Source organism: Carassius auratus, chromosome 7 (assembly GCF_003368295.1).
Source record: "Carassius auratus strain Wakin chromosome 7, ASM336829v1, whole genome shotgun sequence".
Taxonomy (NCBI): domain Eukaryota; kingdom Metazoa; phylum Chordata; class Actinopteri; order Cypriniformes; family Cyprinidae; genus Carassius; species Carassius auratus.
Genome location: NC_039249.1, coordinates 25270819 through 25296790, shown reverse-complemented (window position 1 = coordinate 25296790; position 25972 = coordinate 25270819). Strand labels below are relative to the sequence as shown.

The following is a 25972-nucleotide window of genomic DNA, read 5'->3' as shown; positions in this document are numbered from 1 at the left end:
GAACAGTCTCGCTGCCTTTTCTTCTGTGTGGGCGTATTCAAGCCGCGCGCTTCAGTTTGAATCTGAATAGCGCGTTCAGCACGGGGTCGTGGTCACATTAAATATAATGAAGGGAGATATGAAAAACAGACATTGCGTTGTTTTCATATGAATTACTTTATCTCAGAATATTTGTTTTCGGCAGCACTTGTTTAGTTTAAAAGTAGACATTCCAGGCTTTCTATCTCTCTCATGTCTCTTCGTTGAGTATTCACGGAGTTACAGTTCATTTTAATGAAATGTTTGTACATGACGATCAGCGGAGACAAAGACTGTAGACAGCGCACCTTGTTTGTTATCTTTATTTTATAAGTGCACAAAGGTTTTTTGTTATTTTGTCTGTATCTAAAAAAAAAACTAGACCCTTTACAGATTCGATTGATGTATTGCTCTTATCTGTACGATTAAAACTGAGAGTGTAATTTAAGCTCTTTTCGGGGTTATCAGGAGAAAATGACTCAAAACGCATATATGCGTTAATCGACTCGAAAGGGTTAATGTTCTGTACAGGGTACACAAAATCCAAACCTTATGCTTTTCAGACAAACATTTATTTAGAAAAAAAAACAGGTTTGCTGTACTTGTAGGGCTGCACAATTTGGCCAAAATTATGTTTTCAGCAATACAACTAATAATGATTTTGTTAATTATCTCTAAAGAAAAACATTACACAAAATAAGGAATATTACTTTTGTAATAACACTATTTTGCTATAATATACAAAACTTTGTGTTTAATAATAAATATGCTAAAAAATATAGTTTATAATTTTTACCCAAATTAGGTAAAAATTAGTGCTGTCAAAATTAGCGCGTTAACGCATTCGATTAATTTGAAATATTTAACGCGTTAAAAAAAAATAACGCAATTAACGCGGTTGCAGTTTTTTTTTATTTCCAGTTGTGGCCTATGTGTGTTCAACGTGCAAAGAAATATGGATAAGACCAAGGAAGGACTTTTAGACGGAAAGTTTCAGTATAAAACTCTGCCGGATTACTCTTCAGTCTGCCACAAGAAACATTACTCTTCATTCAGTCTGCCACAAGAAACAGCAACATTAAAATCATGACCTTTCTGTAACGCTAACGTTAATAAGCTTAAACGAAAATAACGAAATAATTGTGTAGCGGAGTATTTTTTGTACACAGTGCCGCGAACTGTCAATCACTCCTGTACGCGCGCATCACTGTCCTCCTCGCAGCTGCAGCAACTTGCGCTCTCTCTCTCTTCATCAAGCTTTAAAACAAAAAGGGGACAAAAAGATCATATTGTCTTTGTGCATAGGCTATAGATTAATTAGATAAATGAATATCTAAATTTGTGCCTTGCCGTCTACAGTATTTTTTTTAGAACTTAGAAAAAAGATGCTGCAGCCAATGAGCAGCCAGCGGGGGCTGCAGGACGACTCAACCTCCGCGGACAGTTTTTAATTTTTATCAGACAATAAATACTCAAGATTTTGCTTTAGTATAACTCACAACGAGTTTCACACACCTTCTCCGGCCACGTTGAGTTGTTGACACTTAACAGTGTGAAAAGCGACACATGCGCTATTCACTTGTGTAACTTAAGGGTGAATGGGTAATGTAGTTTCTGCTCTGGGTGGGATGAATTAGGAAGCTTGCATTGTGAAGGGCGCTCTGAAAATCGGCAGTGCAGGTAAAAGATTAAAACCTCTATTAAAACAGATGTCCAAATGAGCGTACCGGTACGCTACAAGCACGTTCTGGGCGCACGGAGAGGTGGCGGTACGCTCAAGAGCTATATTTGGAAGTGACGGTGTGACAGGTGCGTACTGGCCCACTTAAAGCACTGGCAATGACTATACTTTGGAATTTTTTTGCAGTCCACTTAGAATTCAACATGGAAATCATTTTTGTTTTTTTATTGGCATTGATTGTTTTGAAATTCAAATGGTACTTACATGCCTGTGTTTTTATTTCTGTAATAAATATGGCTTTCAAGCCAACAGTTAATTTGGAGGATATTGATGGTTTATTGCAGGTATGTTGTTTACATGAGAAAATCTGTGTTACAAGTTAAACAAAAATTCCAATAAACAATCATATTTTGAGTTTAAATAGTTTCTTTGTCTTGAGTTTACATTAATTATTTACATTTTACATTTACATATCCAAAAAGTTTCAGTCTTTTAATTGCGATTAATCGCGATTAATCGCGATTAATTTTAAAAAATTGTGCGATTAATTAGTTAATTTTTTTTAATCGATTGACAGCACTAGTAAAAATAGAGTGTATGATTTATATTAACAATAGACAATAGAACATGAGCAATATGAACTTTTACAATTCAAAATTAAATAAATATGCTGCACAAACAATACCTCCTCCTCCTGTTGGAGCAGGGGGAAAAATTGCTTGGGGGCACACACCAGGCTGTTCTGGGTACTGGCAAGCCTCACCAACTACCCGGACGACGTGCGTTCTACGATGCCAGTTTGAACATTGTGTACAGAGCAAAGTTGTCCAAGGATGGTCCCTGACCAAATTTCGCCACCTTTGTGGTGGACACTGGCGAAAAATGAAACTCCTTGCCACTCCTGACCCAGAGCCCAGCCCACCATCTCCCCGCTGTGCAGAGTTTAAGCCCAAAACAAGCGCAATACCGAGGAACTGAGTGGAAAATCACCCTGGTTTTAGTTCAGAGAAGAGCTATGCTTGCCCTCAGACCACCATCACTGCGGTGCAAGCCCCACGGGACTGCCATCCTCCAACGTCACCATGGTCAGATTCTCTAACCTCCGCCTCCAGCCTCCTCGGCCTGTACTCCGCCTCGCCCCAAAGACCCAACCGCTCCACCTCAGCTCCTAGCTTCCTTGCCTCCACCGTAAACCATTCATCCACCAGCTCCACCGAGCTCCTTAGTCCCTCCGCCTCTGCCTTGGTTGGGTGTCGACCAACCATCTCCTCTGGACTCTCCTCTTGCTGCGCCTCGTCACTCCATCGTACCATCTTTATTGGGCTCCTTCCTCACACCAGCTCCACATTGATCCTCAATCACCTGAGCCCTTGGTTCCACCCTGGCCCCCCGGATCCTCGGTGTACCCCTGGCTCGTTGGCTCTCCATCTCTGCCTCAGGCTCATACTCCACCTGCTCCATTGGTCAGCGGCCATTCCTCCTTCATTGTTCCTCCCTCCAACGGCTCCACCATGGGTTGACATCATGGCTGTGGCCTGGGTCCGGTTGGACTCCTCCTGCTCCAAGCTCCTCCTGTTACCTGCCTGGCTCCTCCTTCCATCGTTTCCTCACTTGACTTTGTATGCCAGTCCCCTCCTGAAAATAATTTCCTACATCTGAACCTCCTACCTAGTTCCCACCCACTCCCCTCCCCATGTTGTTATTACAGTGCGAGGTAGCTCCCTCTGGGAGGAGGGAGTAATGTCACACCCCTTAGCTCAATATATTGTGTTTTCCCTCCACATATTTTCCTTGTCTCTGTTAATTAGTTATTATATGCACCTGTGTTTTCCCACAGGTGCATAGAATGTTCCTGGCTCTTTGAGTCTTCGTGTAGTGTGACGTGTAGTTACGTCTTAATACAGTACCTGCTTATAAACAATGAGACCAGGCTGAGAAATCTAACTGCATACACCTCGCTTTCAACAACCTAATTTGGAAAGCACAGTATGCTTTTATAATGTCATTATTAATAGAAACACTACCTGTCAAAGGCTTGGACATGTCTTGGTTTTTTTATTATAATTTTACATATTCTATATTAATAGAAAATCAATAAAACTACAAAATGACACAAATGTAATTTGTGTAAATGCAATGGAAATACTGTAAGTGATGAATGTGTAGTGAAATAAAATGAATAAACAGTTTTTAGAAAGACGGAAAAAAAAATCAACACTTTTCCCATATGCTCCTCTCAATCACATCAAGCCAAATGATGAGTACTTCTTGAATATATCACGTACCAAATGCTGTAAACTGTTCTCTAGACTCAGGGGGTGGCTCAATTACAACTTGTCTTATGCAACCCTGTGAAATTACTGCTTGTTACAAGCCCAAGTATGGGCTGTTATTGTACATTTAAATGTGAACATGCTAGATTAAACAGAACCGTCTGTTTTCATTTTATTTAAAGGGACTTCATGTAGAATTCAGAACCCCTTGTTTTGAGTGACACCGGTAGCCGTTCAGTGAGTTGCAGCCAGCAACTAATTTGCTAATTTAAAGATGTTCACACATTGGCAACAAAAAAGTTATTATCATTTATTATATACAAATTCTTGCACATAGACCCATTAAAATGAACGGGATAAAAAAACAAAAACTATAAAATATAAAATATACTCTTTAAATGTTCAATGGAATATGTCACACAATTTTTTTTTTAACATGGTTTGTCATTGTTTATTTCTTGTTCAGGCTGGTCTACATACAATAGTTGATCAGGTTAACTACTTTGGTGGGGTCAAGGTCAACCTGACAGACAATTCTCTAGACAACCTAAGATCAGCAACAACACCATGCACATCTACTATGCTACCCCAAATAAACAGCATGCTTGTCAAAGGGGAAAAAGCCAAAGAACATTCGATACTGGAGACGGAATGGTCATGTGCCTGCTGTTTACCACACTAGGCACACACTGTTGCCATAGCAGAGCTGTTAATAAGCTAACATCCTTTGCATGAGGTAGGCACTTGATAATAGAGCTCCTAAAATAGCAACAAATTCTCTGAGTGCATGATGAAGCACCAAGAAATCAGTGGCATGAAATAGTGTCAAAATTTGGTCTCTTAAAATAATAAACTCAGCAAATAAATAAAAGAAACAGAATATAGAATATAAATATATGAAATGTTGCAACCCACCAGTAGATGGCAATGTCTTAAACCAATCATTGAAACAAACCAGCTGATTCATTCATGAACAAAACACCACTCTTACCTTGTTCCACATGGGATAAATCTGCCTCTAAAATACACTTTGGTGTGAGGATAATCATGATTCCCATATTGAAGTGTCTTTCCAAACTTAATTTATTAAAACTGACAACTTCAAAGGGCCCTTTGATGGGTACAACTGATGGACTCTTAACTTCCATGAATCATGCAACATGATTTACAAAGGTTTGCGGTAATTTACCCACATTTGTGCCCCCCGCCCCCCAAAAAAATCAACTCAAACCATTATGTGCTTCACGTGGTTGAGATTATTACTACCAAAAGGCACTGTAGAGAACAGAGAAATGTTTCCAATTGTATTATGCTTTTTTGCCTTCTTATGCTAATTTGTGCTGCTCTTTGTAGATTGAATTGGTCATTATGAAAAAGATATGGCTGTTTCTGTGGTACTTTTTTTTTTTTTTTTTTTTGGCACATAGATCACCCCACAAAACTTTCCCCTTCCATTGGCACTTTTTTGGAACTGCACTCTCATTGATAATTTGAAAATTAGGGGATGAGCCCTTGAGAATGGAATGCAGCATGTTGCAGGTAGAAAAAACTTTTCTGTCTGGAAAATAGAGTAAAAAGAGTCAAAACGTACTGAATAATGTTGTGTCTATAAAATTGACAATTAGTATAATTAGGTTATTGCTTATTGAACTGCTGTGCTGTATAAAAGTAATATCACACTTGCAATCCTGCTGATATTTTGATTATATTGCGTAACTTTATTATGTTAAGAATTTAGATTCAATTACAAAGTGCATGCCAAAATATGCATACATTAGGGGTATAATCAAAATTATCTATTATTAGCCTATTTGTTTCCATTTGTTATTTATTAATAAATGATTTATTTATTCCATCTGCCCTAATCCCAGGAAAACATGTATGTGTTAAATAGGCTGAATATGAGCACCAATCCAGCCCCAATGATTTTCCTCTTAAAGCCTGAAAGAAAAAAGTTATAATAATACAACTATTTAAAAAGGTCATATGTTGTTGCTAAAAATTGCATTTGATGTTGCTATTAATGCATTTAACGAAGTCTGCCTCAGTTTCTTACATTCCATGCAATTGACAACATAATGATGACTAACTCCATGTAGCCTATTAAGAATGCCTGTTTGTCCCGTATTTTACAGTATATCACAAGATATAGTTTAGTGATATCACACAAGCAAGAATATTGTTTTTCCACAGAATACCTGCACGACTGCATATTTTATATTAATTTTAGAAAATGGTTCACTATACAAATTAATATTGTGTTTTAGACACAGTCTTGTCAGTATTATGCTTTTGCTCAATTTTGTCAATAAAATGTGTAATGTGTAATTTTTCTAGCAACACAGCAAAAACTGTTTTGTTACTGAATGAATCCACGTTTTAGAACAAATTGAATGAGTCAATGATTCAGTGATCCATTCATTAAGACAACCAGTTGCTTTTTTTCTTGAATTAATTAGCTCTTTGTATTTGAATATGTTGAATGATTGACTTATGGTTTTTTCCACTGTGAAGAGCTAACCCATGCATATGCCCTAATCCCTTTGAAGTGCTTGAGCTTTGAAGCGATGAAGGGTGTAGGGGACCAAAAAACTGTTCCTTAGAACACACTTCTGCATCATCTTGCAGAACCAATTGAAGAGGCGCCGTTGCCACACAATGCATCTTGCGTAAAGAATCATGGGAGTGTCCATCACTTTTACTTAAATCCTTCATTCTGAAGTACACTTACAAGTTGCCAGTTTTACCAGAATTCTAAAGCACCCCTCAAAACCTCCAACAAAACCATTCAGGAGCTGAACATGTTCCATTTTGTTAGAAATTCCAGTATGAAACCTATACACATATACAAAGGTTTTAAAGAGACTCCTACCTGATTACAAGTGCTGATGTCTACTCCACCCTTCAAATATTCCAGAACCTTGTCAAGATTTCCTGCTCTTGCTGCTCGAAGGAAACTGGTATTGCTGTCCGACTAGAGAAAAGATAAGAAAAAGAAAAATAGGAAAATCACATTATATGTACAGGTTAACATCTTTATTTACTTTTATTAATTTACCAGTTGCTTTACTCTAAAACAACATACAAATTCAGAATACAAGTGATTCATCTTAAGAAGACAATAACACAACAAGTGCTTAGAAATATGTCTTTAAAGGTTTCAAATATTTTACAGGATAGTACAATCTAGAACAGGGAGGGATAAGGGATATAAGAAAGTGAAAACATTTTTTTATATAAAAAAAAATATCCAGCAGTATACAGTTAAGTGCTCACAAAAGAGATGAGTTTTCAGCTGTTTGTCAAATATTGTCAGCATTTTAATATATCTTATCTCTGAATTATTAGTCTGTAGTAACTTTCTAAACATTAACACACTTTAATTAATTCAGTGAGTGAGTTTATGAGCAAAAACAGTACATGCATTGTGCATTTAATTAAAAACAATTATATGTGTGTGTGTGTGTGTGTGTGTGTGTTTGTGTGTGTGTGTGTGTGTGTGTGTGTGTGTGTGTGTGTGTGTGACCTGTGCTGGCAAAATGAGTCACAATGAGCAAACTGTCAAAATGATTTTCACATTCTCAATTTAAAAACCTTCAAAATGATAAATGATTTATTGGAATTGGACAAAATATGTTTCAAAAGTCAGTTCTGAGGAAAATCACCTAGCATTGCCTTTATGTGTGCAATTTTTATGTCAGTCATCGGCAGCGTGAGAAGCGAGCAGAAAAAAGGTAGGCAACTCATCTCAGAAAATATACAAAAAAAACATAATTTTACATGTTTATTTGCTATTTGGGACACTGGGATTGGTAGACGAGGGCTTAATGAACAAATTGTGAAAACCTGAAATTCGACCAAAATCGACTTTATACACACCCCTACTTTCTATGTACTCAAAAGTATCCACTTTCCTATAACCCAAAATAAATAATTAAATAATAAAAACATAAGTGAAGAAACCGTTTTTTTTTTTTGTTTTTTTTTTCTGAATGTGCTCATTTTATACTTCTTTCCTCTGCAGTGTCCTGTTCTGAGTGTGATGCAACCTGTTTGTGTTTGTAAAGTGTCACTTCTCCAGGGGCTACAGCAGGCGTCAGTCTGTCTGGTTCCTACAGTACAGTGTGTTTGTGCCTGTTTGTGATCTATATATAGGAGGCATCTTAGGATAACACTCTGGAGAGTTAGGTCTGTGCTCAGGGAGATTGTGCTTTATGAGAAATGTAGCTACCTTAGTAACACCTTAATTCAAAATATAAATCAAAATGTTTAATTTAATGACAAAATGACCTTGTAGAATTCATACATTAGACAATCAAGTAAATACTGCATATTGTGTAATTAATTTGATACATGTCATATAATGGTACAATGTGAAATAGTATTAGACATTTAAACTAATGCCTATAATTTAAAAAAGGTTTGTATATTTTGAATCATTTTAATCATCAATTATAAGTGCTAAACAATAAAATTTTAAAAACTTGTTAAAATAATATAACATTTTTAAGTCAGTGGATCACTAGTTGGGTATTTGAGCATAAAACATTCATTCAGCGAGTGCTTCTCTGCTTTAATCCATACACTGTGTGAAGGATTTATGAATAATTCATTATCCCATGACAAGTAAAGCTAGAAACATTGTCATCCCAGCCCAGTAACCAAGGAGACTGGCAGTTATGCCCTTCTCTGAAACCACACAACACAAACTCGTCTGTCAAGACGGATAATTAATTTAAAATAATTTCCCACATTTTAAGATGCATTTCCTGAACACACACACACACACAAAGAAGGCCAGATTAGATTAGCATGATCCAGCTAGTGTACCAATATGGCCATACTATGGCATAACTAGTGAAACTAGGTAACCAGCCTTATATAGTGACACTAGTGAATTAAGAAACTATTGCTGGTTGAGTTAATTAAAGAGCTAGGTTGGGCCACCTGTTTTGACGATCTCTAATGAAAAACATCTCTAAAACCATCAAAACAAACAAGGCTAATTAACTTGCAGGTATCTGCCTATTAGCATGTTTCTAATTGTTATCATTAGTACAAATCTATAATTTACAAAACCTGGTGAAGGATATATATTTGATCCAGAAATAACCCTTTTGAGTCACTGCCTCAGAAAGATATTTTCTAGTGAAGTGTGTACTGCCATAAGAATGGAGACATTGTCATTAGGATATGTCCCCAAAACCTTCAAACTGGCTGTTATTAAGCCTCTCATCAAAAAACCACAACTTGACCCCAAATAACTAGTTAGTTATAGACCAATCTCGAATCTCCCTTTTCTGTCCAAGATACTAGAAAAGGTGGTATCCTCAGAATTATATTCCTTCTTAGAGAAAAATGGTATATGTGAGGATTTCCAGTCAGGATTTAGACCGTATCATAGTACTGAGACTGCTCTCCTTAGAGTTACAAATTATCTGCTCTTATCATCTGATCGTGGGTGTATCTCTCTATTAGTTTTATTGGATCTTAGTGCTGCGTTTGACACAATTGACCACAACATTCTTGTGCATAGACTTGAACACTTTAATGGCATTAATGGAAGTGCATTAGCATGCTTTAAATCGTACTTATATGACCGCCATCAGTTCGTAGCAGTGAATGAAGATGTATCATATCGATCACAAGTGCAGTATGGAGTACCTCAAGGCTCAGTACTAGGGCCGCTACTCTTCACGCTTCATATGTTACCCTTGGGAGATCTCATCAGGAAACATGGTGTAAGCTTTCACTGTTATGCTGATGATACTCAGCTCTATATTTCTTCACGGCCCGGTGAAACACACCAATTTGAAAAACTAATGGAATGCATAGTTGATATAAAAAACTGGATGACGAGTAATTTCTTACTCCTAAAGTCTGAAAAAACAGAGGTGTTAATTATAGGACCTAAAAACTCTGCTTGTAATAACCTAGAACACTGTCTAAGACTTGATGGTTGCTCTGTCAATTCTTCGTCATCAGTTAGGAACCTAGGTGTGCTATTTAATCACAATCTTTCCTTAGAAAGCCATGTTTCTAGCATTTGTAAAACTGCATTTTTCCATCTCAAAAATATATCTAAATTACGGCCTATGCTCTCAATGTCAAATGCAGAAATGTTAATCCATGCATTTATAACCTCAAGATAAGATATTTTAATGCTTTATTGGGTGGTTGTTCTGCACGCTTAATAAACAAACTACAGCTAGTCCAAAATGCAGCAGCAAGAGTTCTTACTAGAACCAGGAAGTATGACCATATTAGCCCGGTCCTGTCAACACTGCACTGGCTCCCTATCAAACATCGTATAGATTTAAAAATATTGCACATTACTAATAAAGCACTGAATGGTTTTGCACCTCAGTATTTAAATGAGCTCCTTTTACATTATAATCCTCTACGTCCGCTACGTTCTCAAAACTCAGGCAGTTTGATAATACCTAGAATATCAAAATCAACTGCGGGCGGCAGATCCTTTTCCTATTTGGTGCCTAAACTCTGGAATAACCTACCTAATATTGTTTGGGAGGCAGACACACTCTTGCAGTTTAAATCTAGATTAAAGACCCATCTCTTTAACCTGGTTTACACATAATATACTAATATGCTTTTAAAATCCAAATCCGTTAAAGGATTTTTACTTTTTAGGCTGCATTAATTAGGTGAACCGGAACTGGGAACACTTCCCATAACACCCTATGTACTTGCTACATCATTAGAAGAATGGCATCTACGCTAATATTTGTCTGTTTCTCTCTTATTCCGAGGTCACCGTAGCCACCAGATCCAGTCTGTATCCAGATCAGAGGGTCACTGCAGTCACCCGGATCCAGTACGTATCCAGACCAGATGGTGGATCAGCACCTAGAAAGGACCTCTACTGCCCTGAAAGACCAGGACAACTAGAGCCCCAGATACAGATCCCCTGTAAAGACCTTGTCTCAGAGGAGCACCAGGACAAGACCACAGGAAACAGATGATTCTTCTGCACCATCTGACTTTGCTGCAGCCTGGAATTGAACTACTGGTTTTGTCTGTTCAGAGGAGAACTGGCCCCCCAACTGAGCCTGGTTTCTCCCAAGGTTTTTTTCCTCCATTCTGTCACCGATGGAGTTTCGTTTCTTTGCCGCTGTTGCCTCTGGCTTGCTTAGTTGGGGTCACTTCATCTACAGCGATATCGTTGACTTGATTGCAAATAAATGCACTATGTTAGTAAATTATTTAACTGAACAGAGATGACATCCCTGAATTCAATAATGAACTGCCTTTAACTATCATTTTGCATTATTGACACACTGTTTTCCTAATGAATGTTGTTCAGTTTCTTTGACGCAATGTATTTTGTTTAAAGCACTATATAAATAAAGGTGACTTGACATTGGACAAAAAAAAACAATGTACCAACATACATAATTAAACGTTATATATATGTACAGGATTGAAGAATATAAATAGTTTTAGATGCACTGCAAGCCATGCAATTTCAGAACAAACATTCATACAACACATAAAAAGAAACAAATGAGCATCTGCTTTAATGTCAACTGAAAATATCCAACCCAGAGTTTTACAAAAACATATCTGTACTTAGTGTAAGAGAACTGTTTCTGTTCCTGGGTTCTCTTAAGCCGCATTCAGACTGCACGGTTTTATCCCAGTTTTTGGCTCGCCGACAGGTTTTGAGAAATTCGCCGACAAATGCCTGAAATCACAGGCAAATCAGTGCTCATCCACGCGCGTGACAATCACACAATGTGAATGAGCAAAGATGCAATCTGAGAGAATCGCTGACAAGTCGCCCATGCCCATGAGATATTTGGCATGCTAAATCGTGTGAAAAGTGTTCTGACTGAAAGCTACATAGTCGATGACCGACAGCCATGACAGAGCAAGATACAGAGCAGCTGGGAGTTCGGTGAGGAGTTATAGACCACAATATCAGCAAGCATGATATAAGAACACACAATGCTTTTTCCTCGTGTCTCCCCAACCATTTCGTCCTCCATAATCTTCTTTTCTTTTTCTTGTTTTCGCTACAAATCAGTGCACAGGCAATTCTTACTGCAAGCTTCTTGCGGGCTACCATTTTTAATAATAATCACAGTTTCACATGAGAACTCCGGTCTTGCACGCGTGATATCGCATTGTTTTTCTTGTCACATCTTGCGTGTGTTGGGTTGTGAAAAGTAGTTTGCATGCCAGACAGAGTTGTCAGTAATTCTTCCTATTGTAAAGTCATGCAGTGTGAACACAGCAGTGACTGAATGCTGGCCAATATAGTCATGCAGTGTGAAAAGAACAGTGACCCGACTACTTTGAAAATCGTGCAGTCTGAAGTCGGCTTTATTTGTTCATTTTCCTGTCCTCGTTTAGTTTAATTAGTCATTCAATACACCTGTGTTTGTTAATTATCGCTAGCATTTAGACCAGACTGCCAGACTGTTCCTGGTCCTCGCTGCTCTAACCAGCTGTGCATTCTACAAAGCCAGTTTAAACATCTTGTGCAGAGCGATGTCGTCCAAAGATTGTCCTAAAGCAAATTTTGTCACCTTTGTGGAGAGGACACTGACGAGAAATGGATCTCCATTCCCCGCCTGTTCCCAGAAGAATGTCGCCAGTTGCACTGCCAACCCAGTGCCCAGCCCATCATCTCCCTGAGCCACCTGCAACCGACGAGCCATTGCCACACAGATGAATAGAGCTGAGGATCACCGTGGACTCGGAGTGATGTCAGTCAAGATGCGAGAGCCTGCAATGGAGCACGCCACGAGGGAGAATGTAATGGACAGACAGAGCACGGAGAGGATCTCCGCCCACTGCACCATGGCTGAGGGTGAGGGGGGGACCTTATAGACTAGGTCCTGGTCTCAAGCAGTGTTAATTTTGACACGAAATTTTAATTTAGTTTTAGTCTTAGTCTTTTGACTATAATTCTTTTTAGTTTTAGTCAAGTCTGATTTGTTTTAATTTTAGTCTTATTTTAGTCGACTAAAATTGCTTGGTATTTTAGTCGACTAAAATTGCTTGGTATTTTAGTCGACTAAAATTGCTTGGTATTTTAGTCGACTAAAATAAGACTAAAATCAATAACAGATTTACTAGACAATTTTTTACAGCTGGTATAGGAAACAAACTTAACCAAAATATATAAAACACAAATTCAACTTTATTTCAACACAACTGTGTCTTTATTTCGATTCAAAAGCTTTTATGCAGCAACAAACACTGTCATGATAATGTAAACAATAACTAGCTGCCAATTGACCATCAATAAAAGAAAAATAAAGTTAGGTCCAGGACCTTAAAGCTTACAGCTGAGCTGAACAATAAGTGCATACATTTAAAGTAACTATTTAATAAGTTGGGTGGATAAAAAAGTAACAAGATTTTATAAGGTATTCATTTGTCTAGCAATATTGTATGTTTTAAATACTACAATATTGCTAGATTAGTATGTATAATGATAGGATTTAAACATTCACGTTACACATGACTAATATAGAAATATTTGTGATATTGTCAACAAGTAGAACATTATAAAATATACTAAACATTAGTATTAATCAAATGTATGTATCATAATATTACGTATTAGTATTGTGCTCTCGTCTAATTGGAAGAAGGGGCTATTTTACAGTACTTTTCAGTTCGTAATATTTAATGCTACAACATCTACGCACTGCAGTCTTCCAATTTTGCTTAGCTCAATAAACAAAAGAACATCGTTGTGAAATTACATTTGAGAAAATGTCCGGATGGCTCGTCTGTAAATGTCTTTTCAAATTGGTTGTGTTCTTGCCACGAATGAGCGCACCGCATGCTTTACACTTTGTTTTGTTCGTCGTCAAACGTGAAGTGAACTGTGGACATGTTGTCGCTTTTTTAGACATTACCTCTTCGAATGCCGACTTCCCGGGAGCTCATTTAAAAACTGAAAACCTTCGCTTCACGTCTCAATAAGTCAGGCTCGGATTGGTTCTCCTCTCTCATGCAGTCTCGCCTGTTCCGTTTTGCCGGTTCTTTTGCTCATTCCTCGCATCTCTCCCGTCTGCTGATTTGATTTTCGTCACAGTCTATTTTCGTCTCGTCCTTTATTCGTTGACGATAATGTCAATCAATTTAGTCATAGTTTTAGTCTCCATCAGTGCCTTCTATTTTAGTTTTCGTTTAGTTTTCGTCCGCAAAAATATATTCGTGACGAAAATATTTAGTCAACGAAATTAACACTGGTCTCAAGTTAAGGCTGGAGGACCACAAACGTGCACCCACCCTCTCCTGCCTCCTCTACCGCTGTCGTCAGCACGTCAGCACCATCAGCACGGTGTTGGCTCCACGGGACTGCCATTCTCCAGCGTCGATGGGGCTGGAGTTTCCCTTGACTCTGCCTCCAGCCTCTAAGACCAGGACTCCACCTTGACCAGTGGACACGTATGCTCGACCAAGGCTCCTAGCTCCCTCCTTTCCGCCATGGCCCTGCAGTCCACTAGCTCCACCAGGCTCCCTCGTCCCTCTGGCTCCACCTTGGTCTAGCATCGACCATCCTGTGCCTCATCCCTAAATCCCTCCAGCTCCTTCATCCCTTCGGCTTCTCTTCAGTCCTCTGTAGCTCCAGCTCCAGCATGGCCTTTCAAATCCAATCGTCCGCATCAGTCGGTGGCAACCTCTGCTCCGCCTTGGCCCCCCAGATCCTCCCCTACACCCTGGCTCATCGGCTCTCCATCTCCACCCTGGGGCTCCTCCACCACCTGCCCCACTGCCATGGCTCCTCCCTCTGTTAGCACCACAGTGGGACACCATCATGGCTTTGTCCTGGGTCCAGCTGGACTCCTCCTGCTCCAAGTCCTTCCTGTTTCCTCCCTGGTTCCTCCCTCCATCTGATCTGCACTGGCACCTCCTGTTTCACCTTGTATAAAGGTATACATAAATCTACTTGACATGACAACAGCTGTAATATTCAGTGTTAATAGGTAAAGGTCTGATGATTGCACACATAAAAAATAACATTTAGTATGGATAATTGCAACTGTGCTATTTTACTTTTTTTCAGCCACTGGCTTAAGGGTTAGAGAAGAAAAAACAACCTGGCTTAGACAGACTTGCAGAACTGATTTGATAGTTTTTCTGCAGTGCTCAAGGACACAGGAAGTCAAGAGGGTAGAGTTGTGTACAACAGCAGTTTTGAATACTGCAGCCAAAGTACTTTATTAGTCATGCTCAGCTTGATGCAGGAAACTAATGTCACAGTTCGCAGGTCAAGACGCACAAAAATTCAATACTATAAATGCACAATAGCGCACACACACCGATTTACAAAAATAAAACAAAAACGGCTGTCATTCAAGGCCAGATGACCCAAATGAACACTAATAAAGATATAGAAAAACAACAATAAACATGTTTCTCTCTCCTTGTACTGAGTGCTTATCATGCATTGTTTCATGATATTCATACAGGGTTTGCACACCATTTTCTGTTATGATGTCAAGTTTATTCATACAGTGCTTTTCATATTACACACTGTTCCAACACAGCATAAAAGAAATTACATTGAGGACTTTATGTCCACATTGAGCACTTTAATGTGGACTAAACCAACTGTTGGTTTACATTTTTGAATAACCAAAGATCGGGTAAGTCTAAGTTGGGTTGAAACAACCCAATTTTTTTTAGAGTGTAGCACTGTCTCTGTTGTCTCTCCTGGAGCAGCTTTCTTGGGAGATCCAAAATTGAGTATATATACTTTCCCAAGTTTGGGCCAATGTACATCCCTGGCTGGAAATTTGTCCTCTGAGTTATGAATTTACACTGACCGTATAAGCCAGTAGTGTTAATCTTATCAGCTGTTTGCTTGTTTTGGTGACCACAACAAGGGACAACAGGGTTGTTGCTGCTACAAACAAAGGAAATTGTATGATGTGTGTGGGTTAACTAAGCACACTTTTTTTTTAATAAATATTTTAATATATAAATAAATATGATTTTTTTTTATTATTATACAAGGGCTTGACTTGATGTAGCTTCAAGTGAATCTATGAAAGAAAATGTCTTGGTTAAGTGTATAATCCTAGTTACCAGAGTAGGGAACAAAATGCTGCACAGCTGCCATATTTACATATTACTGCTACAATTCCTGTGTAGAAAAATTGAAGAAGTATGGACCTAAGATGTGGCTAGACAAAAAAGAAAAAAAAAACTAAATGTTTTGCATTGGGATGAATAAAAGTGCATCATGTGAAGCTTTCTGCTGGAATTCTGTGGGTGTACAGTCTGTGCAGACTACTCACCCACAAGATTAAAACAAGCATTTAATTCACCTACTGCTTATATCTGTGTCTGGCTCAATCTCAACCCCCCACCCCCCTCAATTCTTCATAAATTAAGGAGATACAGCAGATCCAACTATAGCTGTTTATAAATTCAATCTCTGTAACTATCACTAATTGCTTTTGAAATATTGCACAAAACGCAGTCTGTGCAACAGAGATTTAGCCAACATCTGTGGCCTCAGCTAACCAATAGCTGTATTTGACTCCACAAAATACCTAGCATACTTATCTACTTTAACTTGACATCACAGTTTTGATCCCACTCACATTCATATAAAAGGTCATGCCAGGATTATAGCTGCCATGGAAACAGCCTTTTTAAAACCTTACAGAACAAACAAAACAAAAACCCATGTAGCCTGCTAAGCAGACTATGCTACTGCAGGTGAAAACCGTGTTGATGACTTTATTCAAAAACTGACATCAGAGCCAAAACAAAGTAGTCAATAATTTTGTCAATGAGATGTATTTTAACATTTGACTAACTGCTTAACTAATTATTGTTATTATTATCATTAATATTATTATTATTATTATTATATGAAATTCTGTATCTCTCTTTTAACAGAATTAAAAATCTTGCCATCCATACTTATCTTCAAAGCCCCAGAGGTTTATAATGCTGCTTCCTTGACCCAATCCACAAAGCAAGCCAAATAAGTTGAATGTCAATAGCTTAATAACTACACACTCGTGAAATATTAATATAATACATAGTGTTATCAAAATACAAATTAATCACATTGCCTAAAATAACTCTCAGATAAATTTTCACATATTTTAAATACCATTTAGGCATGGTTGGGAGCAGCTGTAGTTTACTAACATCTTGAAATTATGAACACTTGAATGAATCAAAAAATTAGAGTGGCTTTACAAACTATTTACACAAATTCATTCTGCTAGTGTTTTATGAATGAGCCTCAATGTATTCAGAAATTCTTTCTGCTCACGTTTCAATAGTAAGGCCTAAAGAGTCTGAATATGGCAAACATAACTGCATATTGAAAACACATACAGCAAAATAAACCAATAGGGGACACCATATACATTAATTTAAATGTATGCATTTAGCAGATGCTTTTATCCAAAGCGACTTACATTGCATTCAGGCTAACAATTTTCTCCTAACGTGTTCCCTGGGATTTGAACCCCCAACCTTGCACTTGCTAACGCAGTACTCTACCACTTGAGCTACAGGAACACACATTTATAAGCTGCTGAAGTTTTGCTGCTGGTCAAGAAGAATCTGAAATGTCACATTCCGCTTTGTAGCAAAATCTATTATGAACATCAAGGTGCTAATTCTGCACTTCTGAAGATCCAGATTTATCAAACAACTTCATGTCTGCTCAATAATAGAATAGAAACATTTTGAAAAAATCTATCTCACTTAAACTGCATATGAGACAGGTACCTAAGCAAATATGTCTAAAAAAATATTAAATCTTACCAGGGAGTCCATGCTTTCACTTTGACCTGATTCAATGTTTGTAAGCATATCATCTTGTGGAGGATTTTCTACAGTATGTGCCTTGCGCATTGCTGCATTGCCCATGGTGGATATAAATGATGGAAAAAGAAATCCTGAAACCATCAAATAAGTCTATTCCTTTGGGTTCCCATTTCAGAGCACAACAGAGAAGCACCACACTGTCCTACCAGTTAATCTATCACTTAGACAACTAGTGCCTTCCATAACCAGTGGAGATTTTCCGCAGTTAACTGCTGGGTGCTAATGCTTCTCCTTCATTGCTAATTTGAGCCCTGGCTATTTTTACACCCACAAGCCAAGCTATGCATTTCAGTGGTGGCATGTTTGGGATTTGGGAACAGGGAGAATGACATGGCCAAAACAGGGAGGTAAGGTGGGAGATTGCAGGGTCTCCTTCTCAGTGCCCAGTGCTCCAATGGCCACCAAGGATCATGTTAACAGAAGTGCCTCTATCCAATGAGTTATTAAACAAACATGTTGGTTTCAGTATTCATGATGTCAGAGGTGTGGGTGGGGGGTAAAGAACATTCAAGGTTATTTGCTCAAATTACTGTAAACTATTCAGTATTACTTGTTTATACAACTTTGGTAAAATAAATAACATTGCACTTACATATGTGCTTGCTAGTGTCATGTTTACAATTTTAATAAAAATTTCAAAACCAGTATGTGTGTATTGATTAATGTATTGATTTAACCGTTGTGATCAATGACACAATTCATTTGACATTCATTGTCCTTTGAGTTGCCATTTCTTGGTGTGTGTTTAAAAGAAATGGTTGGAACTTGTGTGCATTTGTGAATGCATGACATGTTTAACACAGAGGCAAATGTCCTTGTTCTCCTTTGAGCTGACATTTAAGGAGCTCAACAACAGACCTTCTCTACACAATGAACGAACTGTTTTGGTAAAAATATTTCCCATTCAATGAAATATTTTAACATGGAGCTCATTCAACAAAGAGCCCATTTGAAGGTCCATCCACTTTAGCTAACCACGAACCACATTTTCAGTGTGGTGTAAAGAGACATTATCAGACTGTCGTTGTTATCAAAATACTCTACATAAAATTTTCATTCTGGTCCCTACATCAAGCGACCATATGGCTTCAAAAGACATTCTTCTTAAAAATATTTACAAGAACCTTTATCCGTTTGTGACCATCTTTACTTCCTCATTTTTTGGCAGTTAAATTATCTATTTAGAAGACTTAAATCTTGATATTTGAGTAAAGATTTGCTCTAAGCTTCAGAAATCCCAGATGAAGTTTCTAATGCAAACCACCAATTACAAAGACCCCACCGATCATGCACCATGTCTCTCCACTAAGCAAACATTACGTTCCTGCACTGATAGAGGATTTTATTTCAATTTTCCCCTTGCTGCATCCAAACTAGAGGACATAATCTTTTGGTCTGGACAGACAACAAACTCCTTTAATCTCTCGTAAATCATATGGCCGGGGGGAGTGTGGTGGAGCAAAAGAGCTACTCAGTCCTGCTGTGGGGAACATAACCACTTTATGCACAACAGGCAGAATACTTAAGAACCACTTACATAAATTTACCATAATGCATTAAACTCAACTCACAGTTTCTTCCAAAAATAACCTAGTTGTGTTGTGTTTTGCCCATACATTAGTCATCGCCACAATACCGAGGTATTGTAGGTGGCTGTAAAGTTTTGCTGCCAGGTTGCTAAGGTTCTTATTTAACACGGCATTATGTGGTTGCTTGGGTAGTTCTAGGTGGTTGTCTCCCTTTAAATCTCTATGATATCCTGGTCCTAGATATACAGTACCTGTTCTGTTTCAGTACGTGACCCCCCCCCCCCATCCCCTTTATTTTCCTTACTTACTTTTCCTTACTTTTCTAGGCACTCAAAGTGCTTTACATTGTCAGGGGGTATCTCCTCATCCACCACCATTGTACAGCATCCACGTGGATGATGCGACGGCAGCCATATAGCGCCAGAAAGCCCACCACACACCAGCTTATTGGTGGAGAGGAGACAGTAGCTGATATGGGGATTGATAGGAAGCCATGATGGTAGGAGGCCAATGGGTGATTTTAGCCAGGATGCCGAGGTCACACCTCTACTCTTTTCAAAAGACATTCTGGGATTTTTAAGGACCACAGAGAGTCAGGACCTCGGTTTAACGTCTCCTCCTAAGGACGATGCTTGTTGACAGTATAGTGTCCCCATCACTACACTGGGGTGCCAGGATCTACACCCCATGGTGACCACCCCCTGCTGGCCTCACTAGCACCACTTCCAGCAGCAACCTAGTTTTCCCAGGAGGTCTCCCATCAAGGTACTGACCAGGCTCAGCCCTTCTTAGCTTCAGTGGGAAACCAGTCTTGGGCTCCAGGGTGATATGGCTGCTGGTGCAAAGAAGTCATAAAGTCATAGAGACATAGAATGTTTAACAAGGATTCCCAACTTGGACAAGAAGGGTGGTGGGGGATTGAATAATCACAGTTTTTCTGTTCAATCAATGATATTTAATTTTAATATCATTCCTTTTTAACATGATGCTGTAGCACTACAATCCATCGTTGGATTGCTGTTTGACAGGACCCAAACAAAGCCTGTGCAAACTCTGGCCTAATATGAACAGAAAGATATGTATTTAATAACCCTAATAGCACTGGCATCATTTAGAGACATAATTGTTTAAAATGTCACAAGCACAACACTGATAGGAATTAATGGCAGTGAACTTTCAATAGAAATTTGATGTCAGTGAATCTCCCTATAACACACACACACAAATCAAACACATAAAGTGTCTGGGGCTATGTTTCCATAGCAACTCAGACATCTCCACTGCAACACATAAAACACTAAACCAATGAATGCCCTTGATGTTGCTATAAAGCAGAAAGCCTGAACTGATGATGCACATTATTACCTCTGGACAAAGATAAATGCATATTCTAATCTCTTCTGCAATGTTATGTAGGTCAATCATTTTGCATAGTTTCAAGCAGTACTATTTAAGATGAATAATGTCACAATTTTAACCATGAGAGAGTGTTTAGAATTAATTAAATGAACAGAAAACATGAAATACAGTATTTTATTTTTGTATTGATTTTGACTAAATCATTCAGTCATACTTTGTTAGAACATTTAGAGTATCTTCATTTGGATGTTTTTTTACACCCAGGTTAGAGAGTACTCTGGTTAAAATCTCTATTGTGAAAGCGGTCTTCAAAAAAGTGCTATAATGTTCTAATGGTGAGTAAATTACAACAGAATTACATTTTTGGATGAACTATTATTTTTATTCTAACTAAAATGACTGGATATAATATTATAGAGTACTTTGAGAGCACACTGAAAAAAAGTCAATTTTGTCTCCTTTCTTGTTTTGTCTGGATGTTGGTGATTTGTCTGTATTGGTCTCTGAGCGAGACAGCTGTCACCTGAGAGTTCATTTAATTTATAAATTGCATACGCTTGATCAAATATCCTACAGCTCAGTGAACATCACATTAAAAAAAAACAACCACCACACAGTTAGTTAATCACACTTAGTGGACCCAGGTCATTTTGCAATTATACAAAAAAAAAAAAAAAAAAAAAAAGGATTATAAATTACCTGCACTGTGATGTACTGTATTATGCCACCACCATCAACCCACAAAATACAAATAAAATCTGCACATTCTCAAAAATGATAGTATGCAGTATGCTAAACAGTTGAATTAAACTAACAGAAAAAAAAATGAATTAGTAATGTTCTTCTGCCATGTTCCTATATTTTCCTGAAGATTGTCTAGTAACAGTAAGGTAATGGGTGTGATTCCCAGGAATTTATTTATTTATTTATTGGTGGGTAATAATACAACACTGTCCTATTTATTTTAAAGTATACTGAGGTAAATATTTAGTGTTGGTATGTCCAGCTTTTTTATATGTATTTCAGATTATTTGTTTTTATAATTTTCCTCCTGCACCACCACCACAAACTTGATTTAAAATCTAAACTAGTATCTGAAAAAAAAAATAATAATAAATAAACTAACTTCCAAGACATCAGATAATAATAACAAAAAATAATGTCCCAGATATCATGATGACAAAATTATAGACCAGCATATAATTTAATGATAATAAAATGTGCATATCCTCTCACTTACTAAGTTATAGGCCATTGATGGAAACATTCTTGTTGAGATAAAACCAGTCAGGAGACTTTAGGTGTATTCAACTTTGGCTGCAGGTAGATGTAATGGATTGGAGAGATTTCACACCTGCGGTCAGGAGAGGAATTGAACACTGTGTGGTAAGTCTGGATGTGCTAACATACACTCACAAAAAAGGGAACAAAAGCTGTCAGTGGGGCAGTATCTTTTCAAAAGGTACACCATATTTATTCATACGGGCTGCATTGTACCTTTCAGGTAGATATTTGTACCTAGATTGTACATTAGTACATTTTGAAAGGTTCCTGTCCCAATAATAGCTTTTGCACCTTTTTATGAGAGTGTACCAGTTCTAAGGTTAAAGGTTAAGGTTAGGGTGTAGGTTAGGGCAGTTTAGCATTTTTTGCATGTCTCCTGAATCAAATACACCTGACTCCAAGTCATGGAATTGGTGTGTTAGAGAAAGGAGACATGCAAAATGTGCAGTGTTGGGGTGCCTCCAGGACCAGGGTTGGGAGTATTTGTTTTCATCATTTTGTAGACGGATGTTAACTTCAAACCCTGCAGTTTATTTTGAGCAACATTAGGCAAAAACTACAGAGTGTTTCACACCATTTCACTTTCCTTAGCAATGTGAAGTATTGTATAATCGATTATGCTGATTACAACTGCTAAAAAAAAACACTAATCCTTTTTACGACTTGTCTGACTTGTTTATGACGCAGACCAATTACTATTGGTATATTTCATTAAGACTGATCTCCTGTACAGAAAAGCATTGCTTGCCAAACATTTCAAGGATCAAGGATTACAACCATGTAATAGAAAATTGATTGCTGGTCCTAACACAAACAGCAGTTCTGGACATAAAGCTTGCCCACTGCTTATAAATGTTTTGTTGTATCTGATAGGTTGTTATACAAATGGCCATGTTTTACAGCATAAAAACCTCATTGTAAAAAAGACAGATTCTCAAGGGCCAGTCATTCAAAGACACTGACAAATACACACAAACACGCACACAAAGATGCATAAACAGACACTCCTCTGTGCTATCATATTCAGAATGCATGATAGATACACCCAAACACACATTGCTTCTGAGTGCCAAGTCTGCGCTATTAGACTGCAGCTCTGACTACAGGACTGAGACATCCTTAATTTCTCTTTGCCCTATGCAGATAAAGCCTTTTGGTTTCTCACACAACAACACAGCACTGTATGGATACTGTTAAGATGCAAAAACATAAAGATATGTTTCATAGACATGTGTTACATTAATAAATAGGTCATGATTATTACTAGATGCCGTGCATTAAAATGCCAGAAAAGTATGAAACATAAGGACATCCATATGTCCGATACATGAACTACAGTATTAATAAATATAAAAGATAATCACACATGGTTTTGGGTGCAACATCAACCTGAAAAGGTAAAAATAAAAAGGATTTTAAAGATCTGAGAGATGACAACTGTAGTGGACATCATGCATCAGTGGATTTACTCCTAAATAGTGTCAAATAAAAAAAGCCATTTATTAAAAGTAATGACAATAAACAACAATAAATAAATAAGAGTGCATCCTCATATCCTGCTGTAATGCTAGTGTTCTTTCTCAGGTAGGTGCATCTTGAGCCAGACTTGAATGCTGATGGATGGTTAATGGATGGTGGGATGAAAGGGTGGAGGAGGTTTTTTGAGGGCCAGTGTCCCCGGTGCTCTGGTGGAAGTAAGGTGAGATGGAAAATGCCAACGCCTGCATTACCTTACACCTGCGCTCGGCTCTTTCACGCGAGCGCCTTCTTTTCTCACGGGCTTTCTCCAACGCTTTCAAATCGGGAGCCTGTTCCATCTCCACTCGGGCCTTTTTGATGCTCGCTGCAGCATGCGCCATAGCAACAGTCCCTCAATATTAGTAGCAATACGCAGAAATCGAAGGAGGAATGATGTTAGCAATCAAGAAACAGATCTTAGGTGATTTTGAAGCCCAAGGGCAGATGAGTAACACCCACTGTCACAGCTCTGGAAGTATGCAGGGAGGTAGAGAGAGAAAAGGGAGAACAGAGAGAAGCAGTGACGCTCAACTCCTCCCACGTCAGGTTTAAATAGACAAGCAGTAGCAAGCAGCATCCTCCTTCTCCCTCTCTCCGGGAAACTACATTTAAGGTGTGAGTGTATGTGTGAGGGAGAGAGAGAAAGAGAGAGCACTATAAAAGGGGTGGGGGAACTATATGAGCTTAGATAAAATAATCAGAGGTAAACAGGAAGATGGAAATAGGGCAGACCCATCCCCCCCATGTCTCCTCAAGCTGCCGTTGGCCGCTTAGCTTTGGATTGTGGCACAATCAGTCATTAGACAACACGCCTTCCTGACCAATCACATCTTTTCAGGGGTCTCTGGGCAGGGTGGTAGGGATGGAAGGGTGTGGCTACTATACTGTATCTCTCACTGTTGCTGAAGACGAGAAAATGGGTGCAGCCATGCGAGAAAAACAGGAGGGGGAGATAAAAGATTAAAGACACCTCTCATTCTTCTGCAATTCCCATCCCCTCGGCGTTCCCATCTCCCTCCCAATCGTCAAAAGAGGAATTGGTGCAGTCCGCCTCTGTGTGGTAATACTAGCTGATTTATACACTCATATATGCTGCTTTCTTTCACTGAGCTGTTTTCAAATCCATATACTCGTATTGCTGATTACTGTACAATGAAACAATGGCAAAATTTTGGCAGAAGACAATATACCAGAGAAACGTTCAAAAATAAGGAATATATATATATATATATATATATATATATATATATATATATATATATATATATATATATATATATATATATATATATATATATATATATTTATTTTTTTTTTTTTACATAATAGGAGATACATACATATCTGTTATGTCCCATTGGTTTCTGAGTGTTTGACTAAAAAATAAACAATAATAACAATATACAGTATTATTATTATTATTATAGTCTATGATATAATATTTCTATCGGGTGGACTGTACACAAAAAAACATGGCAAATTCGAATTTTGTACATTAATTATTGCAGTAAAACTATTTATTTAAAAAGGATATATACATTATATATATATATATATATATATATATATATATATATATATATATATATATATATATATATATATATATACACTGAAGGTGTAGTAAACAGAATTAATAAAAGTTAGCTATGTGAAATACTTTGCTAATTGCAAAACCCTCAGAGGACCTCGGATGATGCCAACCCTGAAACAACATAAAGTACCAAATTTTGCAAGTTGATTGCAACATATAGTTTTCATTGTCTGTTTGATTACGTGATTAACTGAATTTTACTGTTTATTGCTGCCATATGTACATCAATTTGACATGGTCACCACTGACAAGCTACAACTAAATATATTGTAGAAACGTATTTACTGTAAAGCTGCTTTGCAACAATATGTATCGTGAAAACCACTATACAAATAAAGTTAAATTGAATTACATGGAACAGCATAGTGCTAACAGTGGAGCATGTTTTTTTTTTTTTTTTTTCAAGAAAACAGTATATAAATAGTAAACTATGAGTATATTGTAAACTTCACTAGAAAACTATAAAACTAGCAGCACACTTGTAATATGACTGAAAGACCAAAGAAAGAATTAGATCTAAACTGCACTTAAAGTATGGGCTACTGTTACACTTAAAGTACACTGAAAAGGTACTGAAACAGTACACATAATAGTATGCTACTGCATGATTTTTTTTTCTCTGTCTAGTGATGATATGGCAACTACTGTGGTAAATACTTAAATTTAGGCATGCTTGCATGTAAACTTTTAAAGCATGCATGTTTTAACTAGCCTCACATTAAGTGTTATCCCTTATATACAACAACAGAAACAGAAACATAGATTTCTGAAAACTTTTGTACCAACTAGCCTGGTAACACAACACCACTGGCTCAGCTATTACTAATCATTCTCCAAAAATATGACAATCGTCAGTAAATCTTATTGCACA

At 37.7% G+C, this 25972-nt stretch overlaps 1 protein-coding gene and 1 long non-coding RNA gene across 42 annotated transcripts in view; one reads left to right on the top strand and one right to left on the bottom strand.

Moving 5' to 3' along the window:
• ank2b (ankyrin 2b, neuronal) overlaps window positions 1–25972 on the bottom strand; it is a 186025-nt gene that overhangs the window by 94067 nt on the left and 65986 nt on the right. For 17 of the 41 annotated variants that reach the window (XM_026268126.1, XM_026268127.1, XM_026268129.1 and 14 more), the window contains exons 1-2: window positions 17755–18143; window positions 6845–6946 (exon numbers count right to left, since the gene is read on the bottom strand). In XM_026268126.1, coding sequence (XP_026123911.1) covers window positions 6845–6946; window positions 17755–17898 — 246 coding nt within the window. In that variant the 5' untranslated portion in view covers window positions 17899–18143. Of the gene's footprint in view, window positions 1–6844; window positions 6947–17754; window positions 18145–23719; window positions 24553–25972 lie in introns of those variants that run through there. The other 24 variants (XM_026268096.1, XM_026268125.1, XM_026268098.1 and 21 more) reach the window with 8 other exon arrangements.
• On the top strand, window positions 14526–15388 carry LOC113106328 (uncharacterized). The gene is made up of 2 exons (XR_003292473.1): window positions 14526–14889; window positions 15023–15388. It is a non-coding gene; the product is annotated as an uncharacterized LOC113106328 (long non-coding RNA).